Below are 21,800 nucleotides of genomic sequence, written 5' to 3' on the forward strand. Positions count from 1 at the left end.
TCATCTCATTGGTCATAGCTCACACCTCTTGCGAGACGCAATTGATACCAGTGATTACATCTGAAATCATATTGTTTCATTAGGGCATTGTTTAGAAAATAACTTTATCCCACCTGACCGGTGTTTTTTTAAATATAGAGCTTTTGATTCAGTTTCATTCTTTTAGGCTCTAAGAAAAGCCATTTTTTTCTGATTTATAGAGAGCATTTTAGTTATGATAAGCTGGTCTTATATATCCAAGGTGCAATATCTTTTTTTTACTGAACTCTACATGTACAATTTGTGAATATTTCTTTTGTCATGTGTATTATATTAATTTTTATCCGTCGAGTCTATTGTACTTGCGTGTTTAACTTACGATGAAAAATATTTTTTTGCACAAAATTAGAATTTAAATAGGGTAATCGTACGATTTATGTAACTATTCCCTACGCATGATTCTAAGAAGCGTAAGTGTCACGCACCGTCAGCGGTGGGCACTTGCAGGGAGTCTTGACGCCCTCGAGGTCTTCCTCCGTCGAGCGGAAATACAAATACACACGTAATAAACTCGGGGCTCGATTGAAGCAGTCCGTGTTCCCGACCGGAGTTCTCCCGAGCATCTTTGAGTAGGAGGGTTGCCTCGTTCGGCGGAGGTGGGGGGCGGGGCGGGAGGGGGTTGAGGCCAGCCAACAGGTTGTGGTGTCTGCCGTGTGCGTGCGGGAGTCGTCTAGGGGAGGGAGGGGGGGTCAAAGTAGGGGTGGGCGCAGAAGAAAGGGAAACACCTCCCGTTGCAGCCGCAGGTCGGCCGGGTGGCAACTTCCCGTGAGCCCGTGTTGTTCGAGCGCTCTCGAGGGTCCTCGACCATCTTTTGTTCCTCTCCGTGTGGCGGTCGGATCGCGTTGCATCCGCCGCTCTTGCGCTCTCATTGCGCACGTCAGTTTGGGGCGGCGAGCGGCGCCGGCAGCACCAATGTTTGTCCGTTCGTTAAAGTCACCAGTGTGTCCCGCGCGTTCAAGTCGCGGCCTCCCGCGAGTTGAAGTCACCGGTGTTACGGCCATTGAAATCACCGCGTAGTCTCAGGACTCCGTCGCCCGTTTCGGCCGATCCGCCTTGCAGATAGCGGTGTGAACTCCGACCGGGTCATCGGAAGTGTAGTCAAACCTGTGCAGTGTTTTGATCGTCTATGGATAGTTCCTAGGTTCAGTTCCTGCCGGTGGTGTAAAAGTCTGTTTTGTCGAGAAAGTTTTTGGTGCTAGTCTTTTTTGGTAAATACAACTGGGTGCTGAATGGTGATACCATTGCCGGCTTTTTTATTCCAAAACGCTTGACGTTAGCTTGCCTGCTTTTTATCGCAGTGGATTTTCCTCTGTTTAAAACGCTTATTTATGTGGAATTAGCTATATGTACATGGTTGAGACGTGTGAGTTTTATTCCTCGTATTCGTCATTGTTGTGGATTGATAATGTCGGTGCATCAGTTACCGCTGTGTTTGCGTCTCCTGAGCGCAGATGTAACCTTAGTGTCACTTCGTGCTCCCTTGGAATGAAGCCCTCTCTTAGTGCCTCTGTGCTCGGGTAGCGTCTGGGACGCGTCTCCTCTGACCCCTATCTCTCCTGGTGCAACGACCCCGGAGACCCGATGCTGTACGCGGACGTTGACGGGTTCCGCCCCCGGCCCACGGGCAGGGAGGAAACCCGGCGCCCCCAACCGCGGGCGCAGCTCAATGGATACGACTGCGGCCCCCAGGTCGCGCTCCCGGCGCGTAGAACGTACGAGGGCCCTCAAGCGCCCCCCGCGTCCCGCAGGCCTCCGGTCGCGATGCAGCAACAACGGCAACTGTCGTCCCGGGAGCCGCGACAGATGACGGCGACCCGGCCGCAGTCATACGGCCATGCGACGGGTCAGCGGATGACCCCTCCGATAGACCCTCGTCTTTATCAAGCGTCTAGAGGGTGCCAGACGGTCCCAAATCATGTGACGGAGCAAAGGCATGTGCCCCGGGAGCAGTGGGGCCATGGCAGGACGGGGGGGCAGCGGGTTCCCCCGTTGGATTTGCCCCCGCGGGTCCCGGCGATGGATTCGCAGCAGCAGGGTGCCGTTCGCGGTGGCGTCGGTGGTGTTTCCAGTTGGGGTGGTCGGCGCGGGGGCGGCAAGTATGGGCCCGAGGACGGTGCTCTCCTCTTGGATCGGCTGGAAGCGATGCGAGTGGAGACGTGTGCCTCGTGCAAGGCGGTGATGAACGGGGGACTTGAGGGCCGGGGAAGTGCGGTCCAGAATGCGAAGGTGAGAGTGTTGACTATTGATTAATCCCGTACGCCGTATTTAGGGGTGCGTGAGAAAGAAGTTTACGGGTAAACTGGGAAGAGGAACAAAACACTTCGCTCGCTCACTCAAACACTCTTTTTTCGATCGTAGGCACTTGCGTTCTGTTCACATTAATGGCCGTCGTTATAACTTCCTCTGGTATATTTTGCACTTGCGTACCGTGGTTACGAAAATTTCTTATGCGGAATTTCCTCTCTAATTGACGTTAATAGTGTATGGCGCCTTAGAGAATATTTTTGAGATACTATTTGGCCTCAAATGATATTGGCTGCATTGCAGTTTTTAATTGTATTGAATTTTGACATTAGTATCAGTTTTGCATCTGATGATCAGTTTAATTTGGCTTTGTGGTGGTCAATTTCAGTATTATACGAGTTTGTCACCAGCTGTTTTTGCATGTCTATTTATCAGCGTTGATATTTTCAAGATCATTTTTTTGTTCTGAGAAAGTCCGATTAAAATAATGTTTTGTGTAGTAATGTAAAATTTGAGCTATAATTAGAATAATTCTGTTATTGATTGGGGTTCCAATGAATTTATAATTTTATCTCATATACTGATAAGTTATATATAATTCCACTTCTCCTTTATAATTACGTTTCGCATTTCTTCATACGTTAAGAATATTCAAAATTTTGCCCGACAGCAATATTAAGTATTTTCTATTCTCTTATGTGATCTCTCAATGTATCTTTAATTATTGATTCTGTTATCTATTAGCGTATTACTATCTGTACTTGGTTTTTGTTTTGCTCATCATTATGCAGATTTTATCACAGTTTTGATAATTTGGATGAAAATAATTAGAATACTGCCGTAAGGTTGATCATAGATCGGGATTATTTTATTTTGTACACCTGCAGAATCGGTTATGGTTTTTAGTTATTGGTAGCGAAGGATGTGCGATTTTATTCACCTATTGTGTCGCTCATGGAGTCATCATTATGGGAAAGTGTGGACTCGTTTAACCTCAGACTGATGTGTTCCCTTCCGTGATTGTCAGAAGGCCGCAGCTTCCACCTGCGTAGCATCGTGATGGGAGTGTGGTCTTGGGGGGTGGGGGGGAGAGGTGGAAATGACGGGGAAGGGGTTTGGTTCCCAGGGGTGGGAGGACCGCACCCCAGGGGCGTGGTGGTTGACATGTGCGGTTGGCTGTGGTCGCCTGCTCTCCCTCTCACACCCTCCACGCACTTCTTCCGATCGCCACCTATGTCCGAATCCTCCCAACGTCGACTTAACGTGAGATTTGATGCAGCCATTTGCATTGCGATGGACTTTTAACCTTTTGTGGTGAAAAAATAGGATATGAAACACCTTATGGTGCTCGCCTCCTCTTTTGGTGCTCGCCAGTTCTTAAAAAGGACTCATCACTCCTGCTCATATATTTTTTCGCGATTTATTACTTGTTTAAAACGTATGCCAGCATATGCATTAGCATTTAAGGGTTTGTGATGTAAACCCTTGCCTACATTGGCCTGTGTCTTAAATTTTAAAATATCATTCCAGTATTTTCTCATTGAAAAGTTCGAGACATAGTCAGATTTCGGAAAATTTGATGTTTTAAACTCTAGCTTAAAGTGAGTAATTCGACGTGAAAAAAATGAATACTACACGTCGAGGAGGTGGTGCGCTTCCTCTTAAGAGCGTTGGTAGGCCAAGTACGTGCATATTCTCCAATCACTACGACCGACTATGATACATTTACCTAGAAAACCCTTTTAAAATCGAGTTAAAAGTCGCCATTACTCTGTCAGCAATCCTGAAAAGCAACTCTGAAAGTAATTTTATTGCTAGTTTTTTTTTCATTTGAGAATATGCTTATCAAATAGCACTATTTTTAAATTTCAAATATATCCTCTCACTTGCACGCTGTTATCCCTCATCAATTTTGACGATTTTAAATTACCATTTTGCTATACTGACAATAATTCCTCATACCCTTTATGTCGTAAAAAGTTAAACCTCGAAAAGAGCCGTTTCAGGGAAGTATTCCATTTTCGGTAGAATGCGACCTTGGGGGAAGAGGTTAATCAATTTTTAGTAAAACAATGATAATTATAAAATCGACAAATTTTAAAGAGCAATATTAATTTTGAGTAGGTATAAACACAACAAGCTCTTCGAATTAAGTACAAATAAATTCAGTATTTACTTTATGGTTAAAGTTATATCAAAATGAAAAACTTATGAAATATTTATTCTGTTATATGAAGCTGCTACGTTGTTAACTATTGCTTCTCACCTCCCGTAGTGTGAATTGATCATTCAGGATCTGATAATAAAGTGAAACTCTAATCTTAGTCCGAGGCGCCCAAGACATTAACGTCGGCATCCTGTCCTAAAAATGATATTAACGCTCTGACGATTTTTATTAGCATTTCGTTTATAAAAGTGAATTTCTATTATTTCCTGTTCTTGAAGACTTTCAATTATGCAATTCTGTTGTTGATTATTTTTACTATTCGTTGAGGTAGTTGAACAATTCAAGAGCATGCTTATTTATAGGTATGTTGGAAATAGAATCGGTATTTCATGGTAGACCAAGTAGATGCTTTATTGTATATATTTTGTTTATTTTTACCGGGGTCCATTGTCTGGGTGTTATTTTGTAGGATACATAGGGTTCGTGTCTTGAGACATTTTTGTAATATAGAGACCGATGGTAATTAAAAGTGATATGAAAGGAAGGTACCAGTCACTTTAGTTCATGTGCCAGTTATTTCACTATGTAGTGAGTTGAATCAGTTTTTTGTGGCTATTTATTGTTTATTTTCACTGCCTTATTTTGTCGATTGATATTTCCAGGAAATTGGGATCCAATTATATTTGTCAATCACGTGTTTCATGTTCTCTAGGGGTAGGGATTAATTTAGTCGGAGCTGTATGCAAATGCTATTCGAGGTCTACACCGATAGCCATCTTGCGTGTTCTCGGAACTTCGCCAATGTGGTAAAGGGTTTCTCAGTCGTGAATGCGCAATCGAAAATTTTAACACCGAAGCTGTCCCAGTTCCTCTGACTTTGAACTGTCCTACATTTCCCAATTTATTTGTTGCTCGGAAGGTGTCTTGTAATTTACTCACTGCAGGGTTATTGTCTGTTCCTAGCCAGATTAGTTCCCGGTTATTACGGTCAAATTTCAGTTAAATAAGTATTTTTAAAGATTGTTGGGCATAACCGAAAGAATACGCTCTTTTAGCGGCACGTATATAAATTGTGTATCATTGTGACCAATTATTCCTACGTTTTTAGTCCATATTTTAAAATAATGATCTAGGAAACAAATTTTGAAATCGTTTTTGCGAATTCTTTTCTGTTTTGTAGGTCGTCCCGCTGTCGCAGTGCTGTTATAAGCTCAAGTATTTCTGCTTAAAACGGGGAAATATGATGACGTTTTGTTTAAATGACATCTTCTGCGGTTGGAAATGTTAGCTTGGAAAGGGTTTTTTTTAAAAGTCTTATCGTTCTCTCACCAAATCGACGAAGATGTGATTGGGCCTTGGCCCGCATTTTTTCTCGCAGCGACAGGCGCATAGGATACGTCTGGTTGCTGCTATTCCCATAGTGTATGCGTGCGCTAATGGGGTTGCTGCATTTTCATGACACGCAACCTAACGGATGGTACCTGTTCAACCTGCGTGACGAAACAGAATTATTTTTGGGACAACAATTTTCATTTTTGTTAGTTTCGTGAATTTCCTGTCGCTTGCCTTCACAATATCAGTATGTAAGGACGCTCTGACGAGCCGTTATCTGCATCTTTATCTTCCTCCTCTAAAGAATGTGGGAGTTTATCTCGGCAAATTTTATGGCGTAGTCATTGCGAATCAAAGAAAACGGCAGGGATGAAAATTGAGTGCGATAAAAATGTCCTTAGTTTAGCTAATGAAATGGTATTGTCCTTCTTTTAGCCGTTTGGTAATTGAAACTAACCTACAAGACAATCTATTTGACAAAAATGTTTTTTATAATAGTTTCAGTAATATATAATAGGTACAGAAATAAATGATAATAAATAAAGTTTTGCAATCCCGTGGAAATAGGTGTCGACTCAGAATGATAACATCGATGGTAATAAAATTAGTTTTCACCGCAGAGAAAAAGAAACTGTGATTCAATGGCACTCGAAACTTGGGACCAACCAATTAAAATGTTTTGGTTGGAGTGGCATCTAGTTTGTTTTCCGCAATGCTAACTTGGTGAATTATCAAATGAATTTATGCTGTCCGGTTGCGAGATATCTTTACAATGGAACCTATTACCCTAAGCTGGAATGTCAATAGTTACAGTTAAAAATTAGGGTGTGTGTGTGTATAATACATTGAAATATATAATACATTGTGTATGTGTTTTTAGGTGGAAAAGCGGCAACGCAGCCACTAAGTGCTCCATTGGGTTGACAAGGGAGAGCGTTTCCAGGGGAGAAGATGATGAAAGGGTTTTAGGTATAATAGGAAGTGTAATCAAGGTCTTAGGATGCATTCATAAATAGAAATAAACACCAAGTCGAACCGATGATGGAATTTCAATGTTGATAGCGTATGTGTGATTCCTTCCGTGCAGTCCCACTTCAATCGGTGAAATTCCTTTTTAGCAACTATCGACATTTCTCTGATATATTTTCTAAATTCAAGCATAAGGGGTTTTGCCTTCGCCGAGTTAATTAACATTTTCATGCAGAAGTAGCATTTGTTTTCACTAAGTGTAAGTGTAAGCATGAGCCATTTTCGGCATCTGCGCATGCAGCCAAGTTCCAAAAGTCAGTATCGTAGATCATGTGCTCCTCTACCTGTTCCCCTCCGACTTAACCGCGTCTAAGACTATATTTGATTGGCTGGTACAGGAAATAGATTTTGTCTGCCTATGTATTTTAATTGCAGTGAAATTGTATATTTCCCTCTGATTTAAAACTCAAGAAAAAGGAAATGCATCAGGCTTTTAATAAAATTGAATCATAAGTATATCATTTACTGGCACTTTTCATTTTCAATTACAATTTTAATGACATTTGTTGTTAAAGGTGTAGCCTTAGTGAAATTTGTCACTTACATTAATAAAAAATGCACTTCATACATTACGCTCTTTAAAAGCTGTGTGTAAAATGTCCATGTTTGGGTTGTCAGTATTGCCCTCGTTTTTTGACTCCTGCGCTGCCATCTTTGACGCCATTTTTCTATTTACTCTGAGAACATTGGACAGCATTTTTGTATTTACTCTGAGAGTATTCCCACGCCATGCCCCGCCTTGTTTCAAGTTCGGATTGAAGTACGTCTGGTGGCCTCAATATCCGAGGGCGCCACGTCAGGGTTGCATGCTACAGCGCCCCCGTGACTCGTTCCGGGGACTTGAATGAGTGAGCCTGCGTGCCCCCCGCGAGAGGCGGGCGGTCTGCCCCCGGGGGGACGGGGAGGAATGCAAGGAGGTGGGCCGGGGGATGATAGTTAGGGCAGAGGAATGTGATGCGGCCTGGACTATCTCCATCGTGGAGTTACGGAATGGATTTTTAAGGGCCGCCGCGATGCTTGGGGTTTCTCTCCGAGGGGATCCCTTTCATTACAGACTGGAAATCACATCTCCCCGAAAAAGAGTCTTATGTTTCGAAAATTCTTGCAATCTATCCTCAAGGAAATTTTAGGTGTCTGATGGATGTCAGGGAACAGGTAACCAACATTTCATTCGTGTCAATTATTTTTTCATTACGCTTTGTGTTACATAAATAGTCTGAATAACTAATATATCAATCGAATATACTCGAAATATATTTCTTTGTGTGTTCCATTTCGTGACTACATGATGATTTCAATCATGTCTGACCTGCGTTATAGTATAATCGATTTTTAATGCTCCATCTGGATCTCGAAAAATTTTATTCAGCAGTTAAGGGCCCTTTTTAATGGTTGCCAGGTACTTTTATCGTGTTAAGAAAGAAAACGGTGTAAGATTGCATTTTTTTGACCATTCATTATTTTAGTAAGAATAATAGGTAAGTTTGCGTTTATCACGAGCGCTCACTTGAGTAGCGGGTGGTAAATAAGCCTGCATTAGCAAAGGCGCGGAAAATAAGAGTAGTAATCTTAATTACTCTAGACAATGATTAGCTGAAGAAGGAAACATAAATTACTGCGACGGGGAAAGGGAAGGTGGGATGCTATGGACTGATTCGAAAAGTAGAGAAGTTGTCTTAGGGCTCCTTGCTGGTTATTCAACTGTTCCAGTAAAGGAGTTGATAGCGACGGCTGAAAGGAAATTCCCACTTATTTCGATTTTAATTGTAAGTAAATTATGATGAACATGTATTTACTTCCATCTTTAGTCCTAGCTGTAACGAGAAATTGTAAAATATGATATACAGAAGTTATTCTTTTCCTTTTTCAGCTTGTTATTAAATGCAGAAGTAATTCATCGGATTTTTTTCATACTTACATTTTAAATCATTTTCGCTATCAGATACATCTACATTTCGAATATTTTGCTATTTTGGACTGAGAAAACAATACATTTGGGTTTTATTTAAGGGCCAAACAAAAAATAATTATGTGACTTCTAAAGTGATCACAAATATCGCCCAAAAGTGAACCTTCCTACTTACAAGCGTAAATGGCTCCACTTAATTCATAATTTGACTACATTACATGAGTAGCTCATGAATTTTCTGTTTATTTTTTTTACTATGTATTGAGGATTCGGTCACTTAACGCGAAGTTACCGATGAGGCGGGCTGAAGCCTTTTGATTGGTCGTCATATTTGCACTCGTATTGGGTCATGAGTTAGGGGCTTGAAATAAATGTTAGTAATACCAATGGTATGGTAGCGAGAAAGCATACTTCGCTGGGGTTGGGCAAGAAGACGCTGCATTTGAAATCCGAGACAGGGATATTTAATCCTGGAAATAGATCAGTTACAGCCGTAGGCTGCGCACTGCCGTAAAAATTCCTGTTTATTGCACCGAGCAAGCTTATAGTTCGTCGCAGATATAAGGTTTAGGTGGATAGTCGTTAAACCATCGGAAGCCTTATGGTAAGGCTCTTGACCATTTGAGAGCGGATGTCTGTCCCTATGCCACTGCGGATATCATTTTTGATCCGCGTAATAGTTCTAGTGACATCGGAAACGATAAAATAGGGAATAGGTATGTATGGTCAATATGGTTGTAAAATTGTTACGTTTATTCATTAAATTAAATTACCACAGTGAAATTTAGCTGTGTTGAAAGCACTTCTAAGATAAGGTTAATCTTTTTACTAAGGTACCTTCTGCATCTTCACGACTGATTCCTACCTCCTTTACCACTAGTTCATCGGGCAAATATCGGCGTAGCATGAAACTAATTTTGCCGATTATCGTCAAGATTTCGATCATTGTAAATGTATTTAATCTTAGTTTTTATCTTTTCCTGGCTTTGAATCTTTTGCTCATAAAAGTAAAAATAATCATCCTTTTAAATTTGGACTACGTGGAGAAGTAAATCGAAAAATGCTGTAATAATTATCCTCTATCTCTGTACCTTAGTGCTGCTTAATAAATAATTGTACCTAACTGTGAGCCATTGTGTTTTGCCTTGGAAATAATGACTTCAGTTTCAATAAAATTATAATAATTATTATAAAATTATTTTGGGGTAAAATTTCCACCTTTTCTTCTATTGGCCATTTTACGAATTCAAAATTTGGTGCGTGGGGAGTAGCATTTTAAATTATTATAAACTTCGTTATCCCTTTACATGATCTCAGTTCGACAATTTTCTGGGGTATTAGGTTTTCTATTTTTATTCATCGTATTTACCCGTAAAATGTTTTTAAGACGCGTTATTAGTTAATAAATATTTTGTAATAAATGATTTTTCAATATTTTGTATTTATTTATGAAGGAAAGAAATTGTGATTTTGTATTTCGGTGGGGGGAGGGGGAGGGTTCCGGACCCACCGGACCTACCCCTCACTACGCCACTGTGTCTGCCATTTGAATGGGAATTGTTCGTATCGCTTTAACGCGATAGTAATAATCTCAAATTTCCCGCAAAATAAAATTTTATTCAAAAGTTATTTTATCCTGCATCCTATACGTTCAAAAATGTGTATATTTTCCAATATCATTTTTTGTGTGATGCTGCAGTGCATGTTTTAACGAAATTATATTTTATTTTGTGGAAAAATTGCCCATTGTTTGATCATGTGAGCATTTCATCATTACACGTCTGAGACTGCTTGCTTGTGTTATTCTTCATACCTGCCGATTGAGCGGTCATAAAGTTCACATTAATTGTCATGGAAAAAAATCCCTTAAACCGGGAACCAAACCACAGACCTGTGGCTTTTCGAGCCACTGCGCAGATCGCTACGCTTCTTTAATTCATTTATTAAACGTATAAACTGAAAATACCGTGGAAATCAAGGAATTTGGATGGCACAGGGGTCTGCGCAGTGACTCAGAAAAGCTAATGTCCGTGGTTCGATTCTCGGCGAGGAAAATTATTGTTACACACTCTTTTGTTCGATTGGGTCCAAATTTACTACTGTGGGACGTAATATACAATTTTTTTTTCAGGCGCTATCTCGAAGGAAGTCTGACACATTAATAGAAATTGTCAGTAATTGTTATTTATGAGAGCAAAAATATTTTGTCATTCTGTCCCCAAATTCACTGTAATTCGGGGAGAAAAAATCTGAGTAAGATGGGCGTGTGAATTAAGGAATTTGGATAGGGCCATAGTCTTCGCGTCGGTAGGAAAAACCATAGGGCTGTGGCTCGATTACCGTTCTTAGGGAATGTTTAAATATATGAATTTGTTAGTATTATTAACAATTTTTATTAATTTATATGAATTTTTTATTACTAATAATTCACGCTTTTATTCCAAGCAGAATTTTTTTGTATTTTTATTCTAAGTAGAGTTTTTTGGTATTTTCTCCACACTTTAAATGTGTATTTTGAGTGTTTTTCGAATTTATATTAAGCATTTTTGTACAAAATTTTTTATAATTAACCGTAAATTTTTTCCATTAATTAATCTCTCGGTTCAAATTTCGATCGTTGTTGAAAAGTCGAGCTTATCATTTCGATTAAAAATCGATTGCTCGAAAATGCGAATGCGAAAAAAAATTTTGATCGTCATTTTTCCATCTCCAATCGTCAATACTCACTTTCGTTTGATTGAGCCCAGATGCGCCATTGTGGGGCATAATATTTTTATGTCCTTCCCCTAATGGATGCTATGGTTCGGGGGAAACGGTGGATGAAGTTATCGGGAGGGTCAGCGGTGGTTTGTGGGTGGCGAGAGAGAAGAACCTGGGACCTTAGTAGGGTGGCGGCCGATTCACAATGGAGATTCCCACGCGCCCAACAGCGAAAGGGAAGGGGGGGGGGCTGGGGTTTTATAAAGTGGGGGTTGCCCGCCCACAAAGCACATCATGAGAACTCCTATAGCGGGTCGCTTGACTGCTTCCTCGCCACCCCACCCCGCCCCGTTCGAGGCCTCTGCACCGCGGTGAGAAGAGGCGGGAGGAAGGGCTTCGAAGGTATAGTATGCGTGTAGTAGTGCAGGGTGAACTGCTTACGAGCGGCCGGGTAGGAGAAGAATGGCAGGAAGTGTCGTGTGGGGGTGTTGTTGGTAGGCCTGTATTCTATGAAGGGGGTGGGGGTTGCGAGGGAATCTTTTGGGGTTGTGGGATGGGTGGGGATGACTTTGCCTCTCCGCCCTCCCCTCCACTCTCCATGGGAACTCTCATGCGTTTAAGTTGGATTTTTTTTCCTTCGCTTTTTTTTCGTGTGGAACGCAGTTGAAAAAATTTCCTCGCGGCGAAGGCGGCCGGGGAGCGGGCGTTTTAAAATTCAAGGACCGCGGCGATATATTCTCCCCCCTCAGTGCAGGGAGACAAAAGTTCCATTAATTTCTTCTTTTTGGCATGGGTTTCCTTTGGGGAATGACCCGTTCAAAAATTATTCTCGGTTCAATTAATGCGGTTCTTTTTTTTGGCATGGGTAGTTTTGCCCTTGCAGAGTAAGGTAATTTTCGTTGTTTCTCAAATCTTTTCACGAGGAAAACTGTTTAAAGGGACATATCACTTGAAATTGTCAGAGTATATGAGGAGGAGAGAAGCCAAGAGGTACAAGTGATTTTTTTTCCTCATCAGAGTTAGGTTAAGTTAATTGTTAGAAGAAGTACACAAAAACTTGGTTGCCAAGGGATACGAGTGAGTCTCTGTTCTGTGATGCAATTGAGTGGAAAATCAAGTGTGCTACCAAATATCTAATTGATCTAGTTTGTTTTCAATCCCTAATTTCTGTACCTAACTCCGTTGAAGTAAGAAATAACTTGTACCCCTTGGCTTCTCACCCATTCATCTGCAATGGTTTTAGATGAGATACGGAGGAGACGAACGTTAAGGATGGAGGAGAGGATGTTGAAAACAGTGCTAGAGGGTCGAATATTACGTAAACGAGGGGAAGGAAGGAAGAAAATAGTTTTTTTTTTAGACAGAATGAAAGGGGAGGCCTTACTCGGCGTTGAAGGGGGATATCTGTGAAGGAAGGGGAGGTTGCTAGAATGCTTTACAAGTACTCTGAGGAAACCTATCTTAATCGGTAGATTAATAATAATATGCAATAGACCGATTGTAATATTTGCCACATCAAAAAATTTTGCCTTTGTAATTTCTAATAAGTTATTTTTTATTGAAGATGCAGACAAATGCTGAAAAGGGACTGCTGCACTGTCCATGAAGATCTCAATGTGTAGCATACCTGTTGAACAAGCGATTCGTCACAAGACGAAATACGATAGGTGGATTAGTAGAGGCGCGTCCCCTCAGCGTAGTACATATTTGTCGTGACCTCAAATCCTCAGAATGTTGTCCTTAATGAATAGGGTAAAAGTCATATTAATCATTAAATTTCGAGTCATGCTATTTCAGCTGCTACTACACGGGTAGAAATGTCCGCTAGTCGAAGGTTCAAGAATGTTTTCTATCACGCTCTCTTTGGCGATTTAAGTATCTTCGATACTATCATTGGGACTGCTACTTAAGTGGTATAAGTTTCAACTAGATGAAATTCCAATTTTTTCGGATACATTTTCATATGTCTGTTATTGCAATAGTCTGAATCTTCCCAAAGAAAATGTAGGTCTAACCAACCATTGTTAATGAATTATAAACTGTGGACTAGGCTGCGGCTAACCTTTGACGAGAATCCTGCAAGTTCCTTCGACTTTGACATGAGGGGAAGTTTGTATTTTGCTTAGTTAGGAGATCGAAATTCATTAATAGGGCGGGGTTACATAATATCACGGTTTATATACATCGGTAATTTTGTTCGCTCGACTAAAATCATTTAGATTTTAATACCACTAACATTCATTATGAGGTTTTTGAGTGGCCATTTTTGTGAGCCACTGAGCGCTTGGTAGCATAATTGATGTGAGAGTTATTGATGCATTGAGTGAGTAGGTTGAAGGTAAGGCAATAGAGTATCTGGTATAGAGAAGGCGCACTAGAAGGGATATTAAGTCTTCCTTCTGTTTCGGTGAAAGGGTTTGTTCGAGATCCAAAGAATTGGAAGTAATTATATTCTTAGAAAACATTGATCAGCACAGCGAATAAATTTCATCGAAGACAATTTTTTGATTTATGGTATAATAAATAGATTTTGGGTCTCAGCTAGTAAATTTACCCCAATTTTTTTAGGTTTGTAGCGTCGGGGATATCACCGCTACGGTTGTGTAGAAGTTAAATCCCTCGGTTGGGTTTTGATTTCGGTAGAATTTTCTCGCGTTTTCCCATCCTCCCGTTATTTCCGCCTTCGCTGCGTCACCACTCGGAAAACAGCGTGCGGAAATGGCTCCTCAGGATTATATTGGAGTCTTCAAAGTTTTTTCAGGTCATCGTTCTATATTATAGCTCCCACTGCTACTTGATACGCCCAATTAAATTTTATTCCACCTCACAAATAATGCGTAGCAGGTGGAGCGCGCGTCGTGGATAGATCTTTGGTATTCACTTCGATGGCTTAAATTTGCATATCTGGTCGTTTCCTTTGAGTTACCATTGTCTTTGTTCAAAATTTACGGTTTCATTTTGCTCTGTGATAGTTATTTCTTGTATTTGATATCGAATGCATATTAAAAAGTGTGAAAATCAAATTCTGTGTATTAATATTTTCGTTGTCATTTGAAAACTTAGGTGTACCACAGTTAGTTTTTTTTGCTCCATTTGTTCATCATTAATGAAGCATTCCGCCGTTGGTTTATTTTGTCGTTAGGTGTTGCATTTCTTGGCGTTCGGTCCGGCCTTCAGCTTGCGTTTTCGTCGACACGCCCCATCATATTGAGCAATGCAACGAGTTAGCTTGTCCCTTCCGTGTCTCTGCGAACGAGATATCCTCGCTCGTGGGATTTGGAACGCTAAGCTCTAACCATTGTGATGGCACCATTAGCGTTGTGCTTGTTTTCACTGTGTTGCCATGGGAACGCCGTTACGCGTATTGTTAAATGGGAAATCCTATGCGCGACGTAACTTTAAAATAGGGATGGGCGTCATCGAAAAAAACCGGCTATAGATTAACCGGATATTTTAATTGAGTAAAGAAATTGGGTACCGAAAGAAAAATAAACGTTTTTTTTCCAGGTTATATAACCTGAAAGCATTGCATACACGTCTTTGATAACTAATTTGCACGAGTTATTTGCGAAAAATAAATATTATCGCTGATGAAATACACGCTATAACGACGCAAATTTGTAGTAGTTGACGATTTTTATCAATCTCTCACCGATGAAAGGCACAGGTATTTACATCAAGGCGTCGTCGTATGTGTGGACAAGCTACACGATTTTCAATAGAATTTTGAAAAATAAATATCATTACTATAGTTATATATTAACATATTTTTTTGTCGGAGCTGTCAAGTGTAGTTAAGTTCTAGGTTAGAACAGGGTATTTTATGTGAATATAAGCACTACCTACTTTTAAATATCTTTCTCAAATTTGCTTCCATTTATAATTTTTTTTCTTTTCAATTTCTTTCAGGGAGCAGGACAAGATCGTCTCGGGATCTACATCAAGTCCGTGGTTAAGGGAGGTGCAGCGGATGCTGTAAGTATAGATTGATTTTTGGACCTCCTAACTCTGATATTATACATTTTTAGTTTATATGCTGAAGTATTTTAAAGTGAGACGTATTGAAAATAATAAGTTACCAAAGATGGACCATTATAAACTACGTTTTCAGCAGTAAATGGAAAAAGTAATAAGCTATCACATAAATTCTTTTTTTCTTGCTTTGTAGCAAAGTACAAGTGTATTATCTTGTGCAGTGCATAAGTTAATTGTATTTATCACTTGCCCATACTTGGAAGCAAATGAATTAGCCTGATTTATTATGAATTAGAGTGAAGTAAAAAATTTAAAGCAGATATAGTAAGGAGTAATGCTGTAAAAGTAGTCTCTAATTATAATAACCAGGATGCATTACGTAGAAAAAATCCTTTTGAATATTTCTACTCAGAAATGCCAATGCCAAATGGTATGTGTTTGGAAGTGAAACACTTAACAGATTAGAAACTAGATAATATTTTTGATCTTCCACATGTTTATGTCTTTTCTTTCGACTTGGAGTCAGTGAAATTAAATCAGTGATTAGTGAATCTCTTCCTTCTTGGTAGACCGTTAGTTCAATTTCTTACTTTTGTGACTGTAGAATAAATTTATGCAGTCTCTTCAAAGTGCCAAACTTTTTTTGCATCTTGTTGTCCAGCTTAGTTTTACTTCATACATTTCAGTTGATACATTTCTATTTGTACGCTTTATAATTGTTTTTAATTTTCAATGTAATTTTAAACTGCTCATTTCACTTCTAGGATGGAAGATTGCAAGCGGGTGATCAACTGTTGAAAGTGGATGGCCAAAGCTTAGTAGGAATAACGCAAGAAAAGTAAGTTTTTGACACCTCATGCTTGCTTACAATTGTAAGCATGAAAGGGCTGGGGACATACTCCAACTGTTTACCATTTACGTGTTAGGTTTCACTGAGAAAAAATGTAATTTGTTGTAATCTTTGCTGTAATTTATAAATAATATTATTTGTTATGATCTATTTTCCCTGAAAAGTGAATTTGTCATCACTTCCTCAAATGAGCAATATTTTTGCAGAGCTGCGGAGTATCTGGTAAGGACCGGTCCTGTTGTAACCCTAGAAGTTGCAAAACAGGGTGCCATATACCATGGCTTGGCAACACTATTATCGCAACCATCACCTGTTATGACACGAGGTATGATATACACTTTTTTTCTCTCTACAATTAGTTCTTGCTTGAAATGTATTTTGCATGAAGGATTGCATGAAGGAAAGGTGTGCAGAAGCCTTAACTTCTCTTCTCACTTCAATGAACTAACCTCTGGCTCTTACAAGGCTGTTTTGTATGATGCATTTCAGTGTAAATTCTGAAAACTATGTTTAGGCTAAATGTAAGGGGTTATGTAATAATCAAAGTGACAAATTTCAATGATGCTTGTTTGGGAAAATTAATCCTGGATTCAATTTTTTCTTAGTTGCAATAGCACATTCAAATAGCTAATGTATTAGTGTTTGCATTTGAGTGCTTCCTGTTAAACAGAGTATATCTACTTGAGAAATATTTCGTCATAATCTTTGTCTCTGAAAATATATCTAAGGGGCACAATCCTACAATTGATTCAATTGCCTCTTTAAATTCATTATATGTCTCACTCATAACTTCTGCTGTAAATTAAACTGTGGCAATGGAGAATATAAGTGCCTATATTTATTATGCTTTATATCCACTTTATTAAAGCATCAATGCTGTTGCTAAATGAAAAGTGACACCTTTGATAAATTCCATTACATTACAGAGTTTGAACCTTGAAATAATAATTTCGCCATAAATATTGGCAGTCACATGGTATGCTGATGCAGTTCTCAGCTGTTGAGAGAAAGTTATATGCATATTTAATAGCATGAGAATTTATTGTGCTGAGTAATAGAATCGATGGAAGGTTTTGAGGCTAAATTACAAGAAAAGCCAGAAAGTTTTCTGACTTTTCTTTTTCATATATGCATCTGCATGTCCTGTATCTATCATTTTGACTGTGCAAAGGAGATCAATTGGACTGAGGGCTTTAGAAATGACATACTTATTGAAACCAGTGTCTGAAACTGATAGTAACATGTGAGAATTATAAGTTATGGCTGAAACTCAAACCTTTTCAGACTCGAAAATGAGACAGTTTTTCAAAATTAATTGTGTTCAATTAATTGTTTTAAAAAAGTGGGAAATTGCAATTCACTCTACAATACTGTGGTAATTAGTTACTTTTTCAGTGGATTTGGGGACTGAGAGCTCCTGGAAGTAAGATTGAGATATAGCAAAGGGAAAATAAAAACTTTAAACAGCTCCTCGTGCTAAAACCGTTTGTGGTGGTCTGAAACCAATGTTTAATTTATTACTTCAAGGAAGAAATCAACCACGAAAAAAATCTTTCCATCTATTTTTCATGGCTAGTTTAAACCCAGTTTTAATTAACACCCATGCATGTTACTTTTTCTTGCAGTCACATTGAAATTATGCTGAACAGTCATTGTTTACAATGATAGAAATGCTAAGGTGATATGATATTAGTTTCTTCTTTACTTTCTATTGATCTTTGTGGAAAAGGGTTACTAACCATTCTTGTGAATCTGCATGCATGCTCCCTCCGTTCCCACCCCTTAGCACACAGGCCATACTCGATGCACCAGGATTGGCCTGGCCGGTACTCCTTGCCCTCTCGGCCTGGAGGTGGCATGCCCACAAGTGCGTCCCTACCTCAGCTGCGACCTCCGCTGCCATGCCTCCAGCACAAGCGGAACAGCGCCATGCTGATGGGAACGAGGACCGGGGGTGCAAGGCACCACTACCAACAGCCTCCAGGCATGACAGGTGCGCCCCGCCTCCTGGTTTTCTCCCCCTCCACACCCCTACTCGTCATATCGCAGGCGTGTGGCTCCGAGGAAGAGTTGGAAGAGGAGGCAGAAAGGGTTTCGGGAGGGGTCTTGCAGAGCATCACCGGGACTCAAGACGAGAAGGAGGCAGTGGAGGTGTGTTCCCGTTGTCACTGCCGCTCCTCTTCCGGAGGATACAGGGGGGGTGGGGGTGGTACGGCGAGTGGCAGTGGCTGCAAACGTGCCGCAACAGCAGACTGTGGTACGAACACGGAGGAGGAAGACTTTGCGGAGGACGATGAGGATTCTGATTGGCCGACGCAAGTTGAAGGAGGAGAAGAAGAAGAGGAGGAGGAGGAAGATGAAGAGGGACAGGAAGATGGAGGGTGTTGGGGAGAAATGGAAGGCGATAATGACGATGGAGAAAGAGAGGGAGAAGAGGTAGAGGAAGGAGGTGGGAAAGTTGCTGCGGGAAGTCCTCCGGAAAGGTCCAGCTTGTCTAGGTTGTTTTCCAACTGCCAGAGGGACGACGATGAGTCCATTTCGAGTGATGACACCGACCTCCTAACCTCTGCAGACGGACTGGCTTGGGAGTGCAAGGGTGAGCCAAAGTGTTGGAGTGATGGGGACATCACGTCGGATAGGCCCATGGTAGAATCCCCATCCCATTTGACTGCGGTAACAAGGAGTGGGCGAGCGACTGCATTGTTTGACCACGTGGGTGCGCCCACGTGGCGGTCTCCCCGAGAAGTTAGAATGGGAAACGGCAGAGTGGCTGCCTTGGCGAGGCACTTTGCATCCCTTGACAAGTCTGGAACGGATGGCATCGGAGGTATGTTAATCCATGCTGTAGGCACAAGTGGATGGTGGAACCATGGGAGCAATTCCAAGTCCATGCCTGACATAAGCCACATTGACAGGATGGATGAGGAAGAAGGTCACGGAATCTGTGGTTGGAAACCTGGTGCACCTGTGGCAGCAAAAAATTTGCAAGATAAATCCGAGGAGATAGGTTATCGGCTCCTCTGCGCAACCCTTTCTTCCTCTTGTGGTCGTAGAAGCAGAACCTGTCAGTTGGGTCCTTTAGGAACAAGGCCAAGGAGTGAGGACAACCTAGTGTCCCTTGCGTCTTGGAGGGGAGATGTCAAGTGCAGCACAGGATTGAGAGGACGTAGGAACGTGGCCCACCACCTCTCACTGGACCATGAGAAACCTCACAAGGCTCTTGCCTGTAAGATTTATCAAAATCTATCATTTGTTCAGCACTACATTCCTAGCTGAGTCGCTGGAGATCTTCAGCATCCATTACTCAGAGCATGTAATTTATGTATTCTTTTGGAATATAATGAATTCATCTTAAACTTTTTTGTCTGCTATTTTGCTATTTGAATATTTGTCTCCATTTCCTCAAAATCGTTAAATGACTAGCGCATATGTTTTCATTTTTAGTTTATATTATTTTGCAAGTGATAATTTATTATTACTTATTTTTGTAATTGGATACTACCTTATGTTACTTTATCATGGCATGAGTCAGAAATATAAACATATGTACCAATTATGTTATTTGAATGTATAATATGTGAATCTTCTCCTTGCATGATTTTCTGGACAGTAGTCCAAATATTTATTTTTAGTGTTTATAGTTCTGTATTTAAAAAAAAAAGGTTTTTGTCTCCTTAATGCACTTAAATTTACACACTTGAAATTTCTATTTGCCGTATTGGATGAGTCATATTTGCTAAAAAAATTTTTGTTTCCACTTAGCGATTATATTGGTGGAGAATAAATTAAATTACATAATGAATGAAGGTATTCACGATTGGAAAGAAACTATTTATTTTGTTTTTAATATGTATTTTAATTTTATAAAAATCCACTGTCCATTCTGAATTTTTTTTGCCCAACCATGAACTTTGAATTATTACTTTGAAGTCCTTGATTGCCATTAAGCCTTCAGATGGTGGTAAAATAATTCTTGTTTGTATTTTTATTACTGAAATTTTAAAAATCTGCACTTTTTTTCTGAAAATTTTTACTTTTCTTAAATTTGAATGAGATTACAATTTGAATACTTATTGTGTCCACATTGCGCCATTACTGTTTAAGTGTAAAGATATTTTGTGATGAGAAATTGTTATAGTTTGTAGCAAGACCTACAGACCTTCTGTTCTGAAGGAATTGGTTGCCTGCTTGCTCTCTCTTAAGAATTTTAAGGAATGGAGTCTTGGCTCTCTGTTTTCAGAATGTACTTCATTTTATTTACTGTTATTTCATGATTATGATTTTGGTTTCTATATTTGATATGATTATGGATTTTCTGGGTCCACTATTATTTTCCAAAAAATTATTATTTTATTATTTATCAAATGGAATCAAAGATTTTGAAACCTTGTCAAGCCCTGAGTGTATACATATATCCTACCAAATGTGTATTATTTTTTTATTTTTTCAGGTGTTTCCTAATCTTTTCATTCAATGTAATCCCAGCCTTTTTCTTGAGTTTTGCAAATTTCTGACTTCTTTAAACATTTTTTGCATGTAATATGTGTACTGCATGGGTGTGCATGCAATTGGGTGGATGTTTTATGCATTTCATACTTATTTGGTGATGTTTTAACTTAATTTTGGTTGAATTATTTCCACTAATTGCTGGACCATTTTTCCTTATATGTAGTTGTTAAATTTTATCCATTGCTGAAGGTCTAATAGATGCATGTATATGGGGTCTTGATTTATTTCATAATTGTTTGCTACATTTATATTAAGCATATTTTATGGTATGGAAAAGATTTCAATGCTTTTGGAAAACTATTCAAGACTAGAGGGAGGATAGTCAAGTAACTGTTTAAACTTAATTGGACGGTTATATATTTCCTTTCATTGCTTAATGGACCAGTTTGAAATAAGGCATGTAAATCTAAAGGCATTTACTTGCTCCTCCAATTATTAATACATATAAAACTTTTTACTTTCACTTGGGAAGTTAAAAAGCCTTCTGCTTCATTGTTTTATGTCATCAGTAGCTTTAATGGAGTTTCACCTTGATTAATTCATTCTTATTTGATCATTATAGTAATTTAATTGATTTATGGGTAGTGCCATGAAGTCAGTTAATTCTTACTCGATAAAAATGAATTTTCGGTGATCTCAAATGTGCTCTTTATGAATCTCTAAAATCAGATATGTCTTTTGCATTAAAATTCTTGAATTTTGCTTGTGTGGTGGCGTATGTTGTCTCTTCGAGGAGTGGATGAGAAATTATGTCTTTAGTCTTGGGCAGGTTGACTAATTTCTCTTTTCTCTGGATGCTGGTACGCAAGCAGGCCCTCGACGTATGAGTGAAAGGGATTTGCCGTCAAAGGTGCAAGGTGAACACAGCCATGGAAGCCTGGGCTCTGGTCGCATGGGCAACCTTCTTCCTCCTCCACACATGCCCACAATGCATGGCTCTAAGTCTGTGCCTTCATTGAACAGTAAGTACAGTTGTTGTTTAAAATTTAACATGCTTTGGGTTCATCCATTTTAAAAATGTTGAAAGCAATATCTGTCTCCCTCAC

General features: G+C 39.8%; 1 protein-coding gene across 4 annotated transcripts in view; it reads left to right on the forward strand.

The window, feature by feature from the left end:
• The window catches only part of LOC124161299 (afadin), a 510,930-nt gene that overhangs the window by 465,867 nt on the left and 23,263 nt on the right, over positions 1 to 21,800 (forward strand). For 3 of the 4 annotated variants that reach the window (XM_046537605.1, XM_046537606.1, XM_046537608.1), the window contains 5 exons: positions 15,330 to 15,395; positions 16,160 to 16,233; positions 16,452 to 16,570; positions 18,032 to 18,238; positions 21,567 to 21,716. In XM_046537605.1, the coding sequence (XP_046393561.1) occupies positions 15,330 to 15,395; positions 16,160 to 16,233; positions 16,452 to 16,570; positions 18,032 to 18,238; positions 21,567 to 21,716 (616 nt within the window). The remainder of the gene's footprint in view (positions 1 to 15,329; positions 15,396 to 16,159; positions 16,234 to 16,451; positions 16,571 to 18,031; positions 18,239 to 21,566; positions 21,717 to 21,800) is intronic. The other variant, XM_046537607.1, reaches the window with a different exon arrangement.

The sequence above is a fragment of the Ischnura elegans genome, chromosome 6, assembly GCF_921293095.1.
Source record: "Ischnura elegans chromosome 6, ioIscEleg1.1, whole genome shotgun sequence".
In the NCBI taxonomy this organism is placed as follows: Eukaryota; Metazoa; Arthropoda; class Insecta; order Odonata; family Coenagrionidae; genus Ischnura; species Ischnura elegans.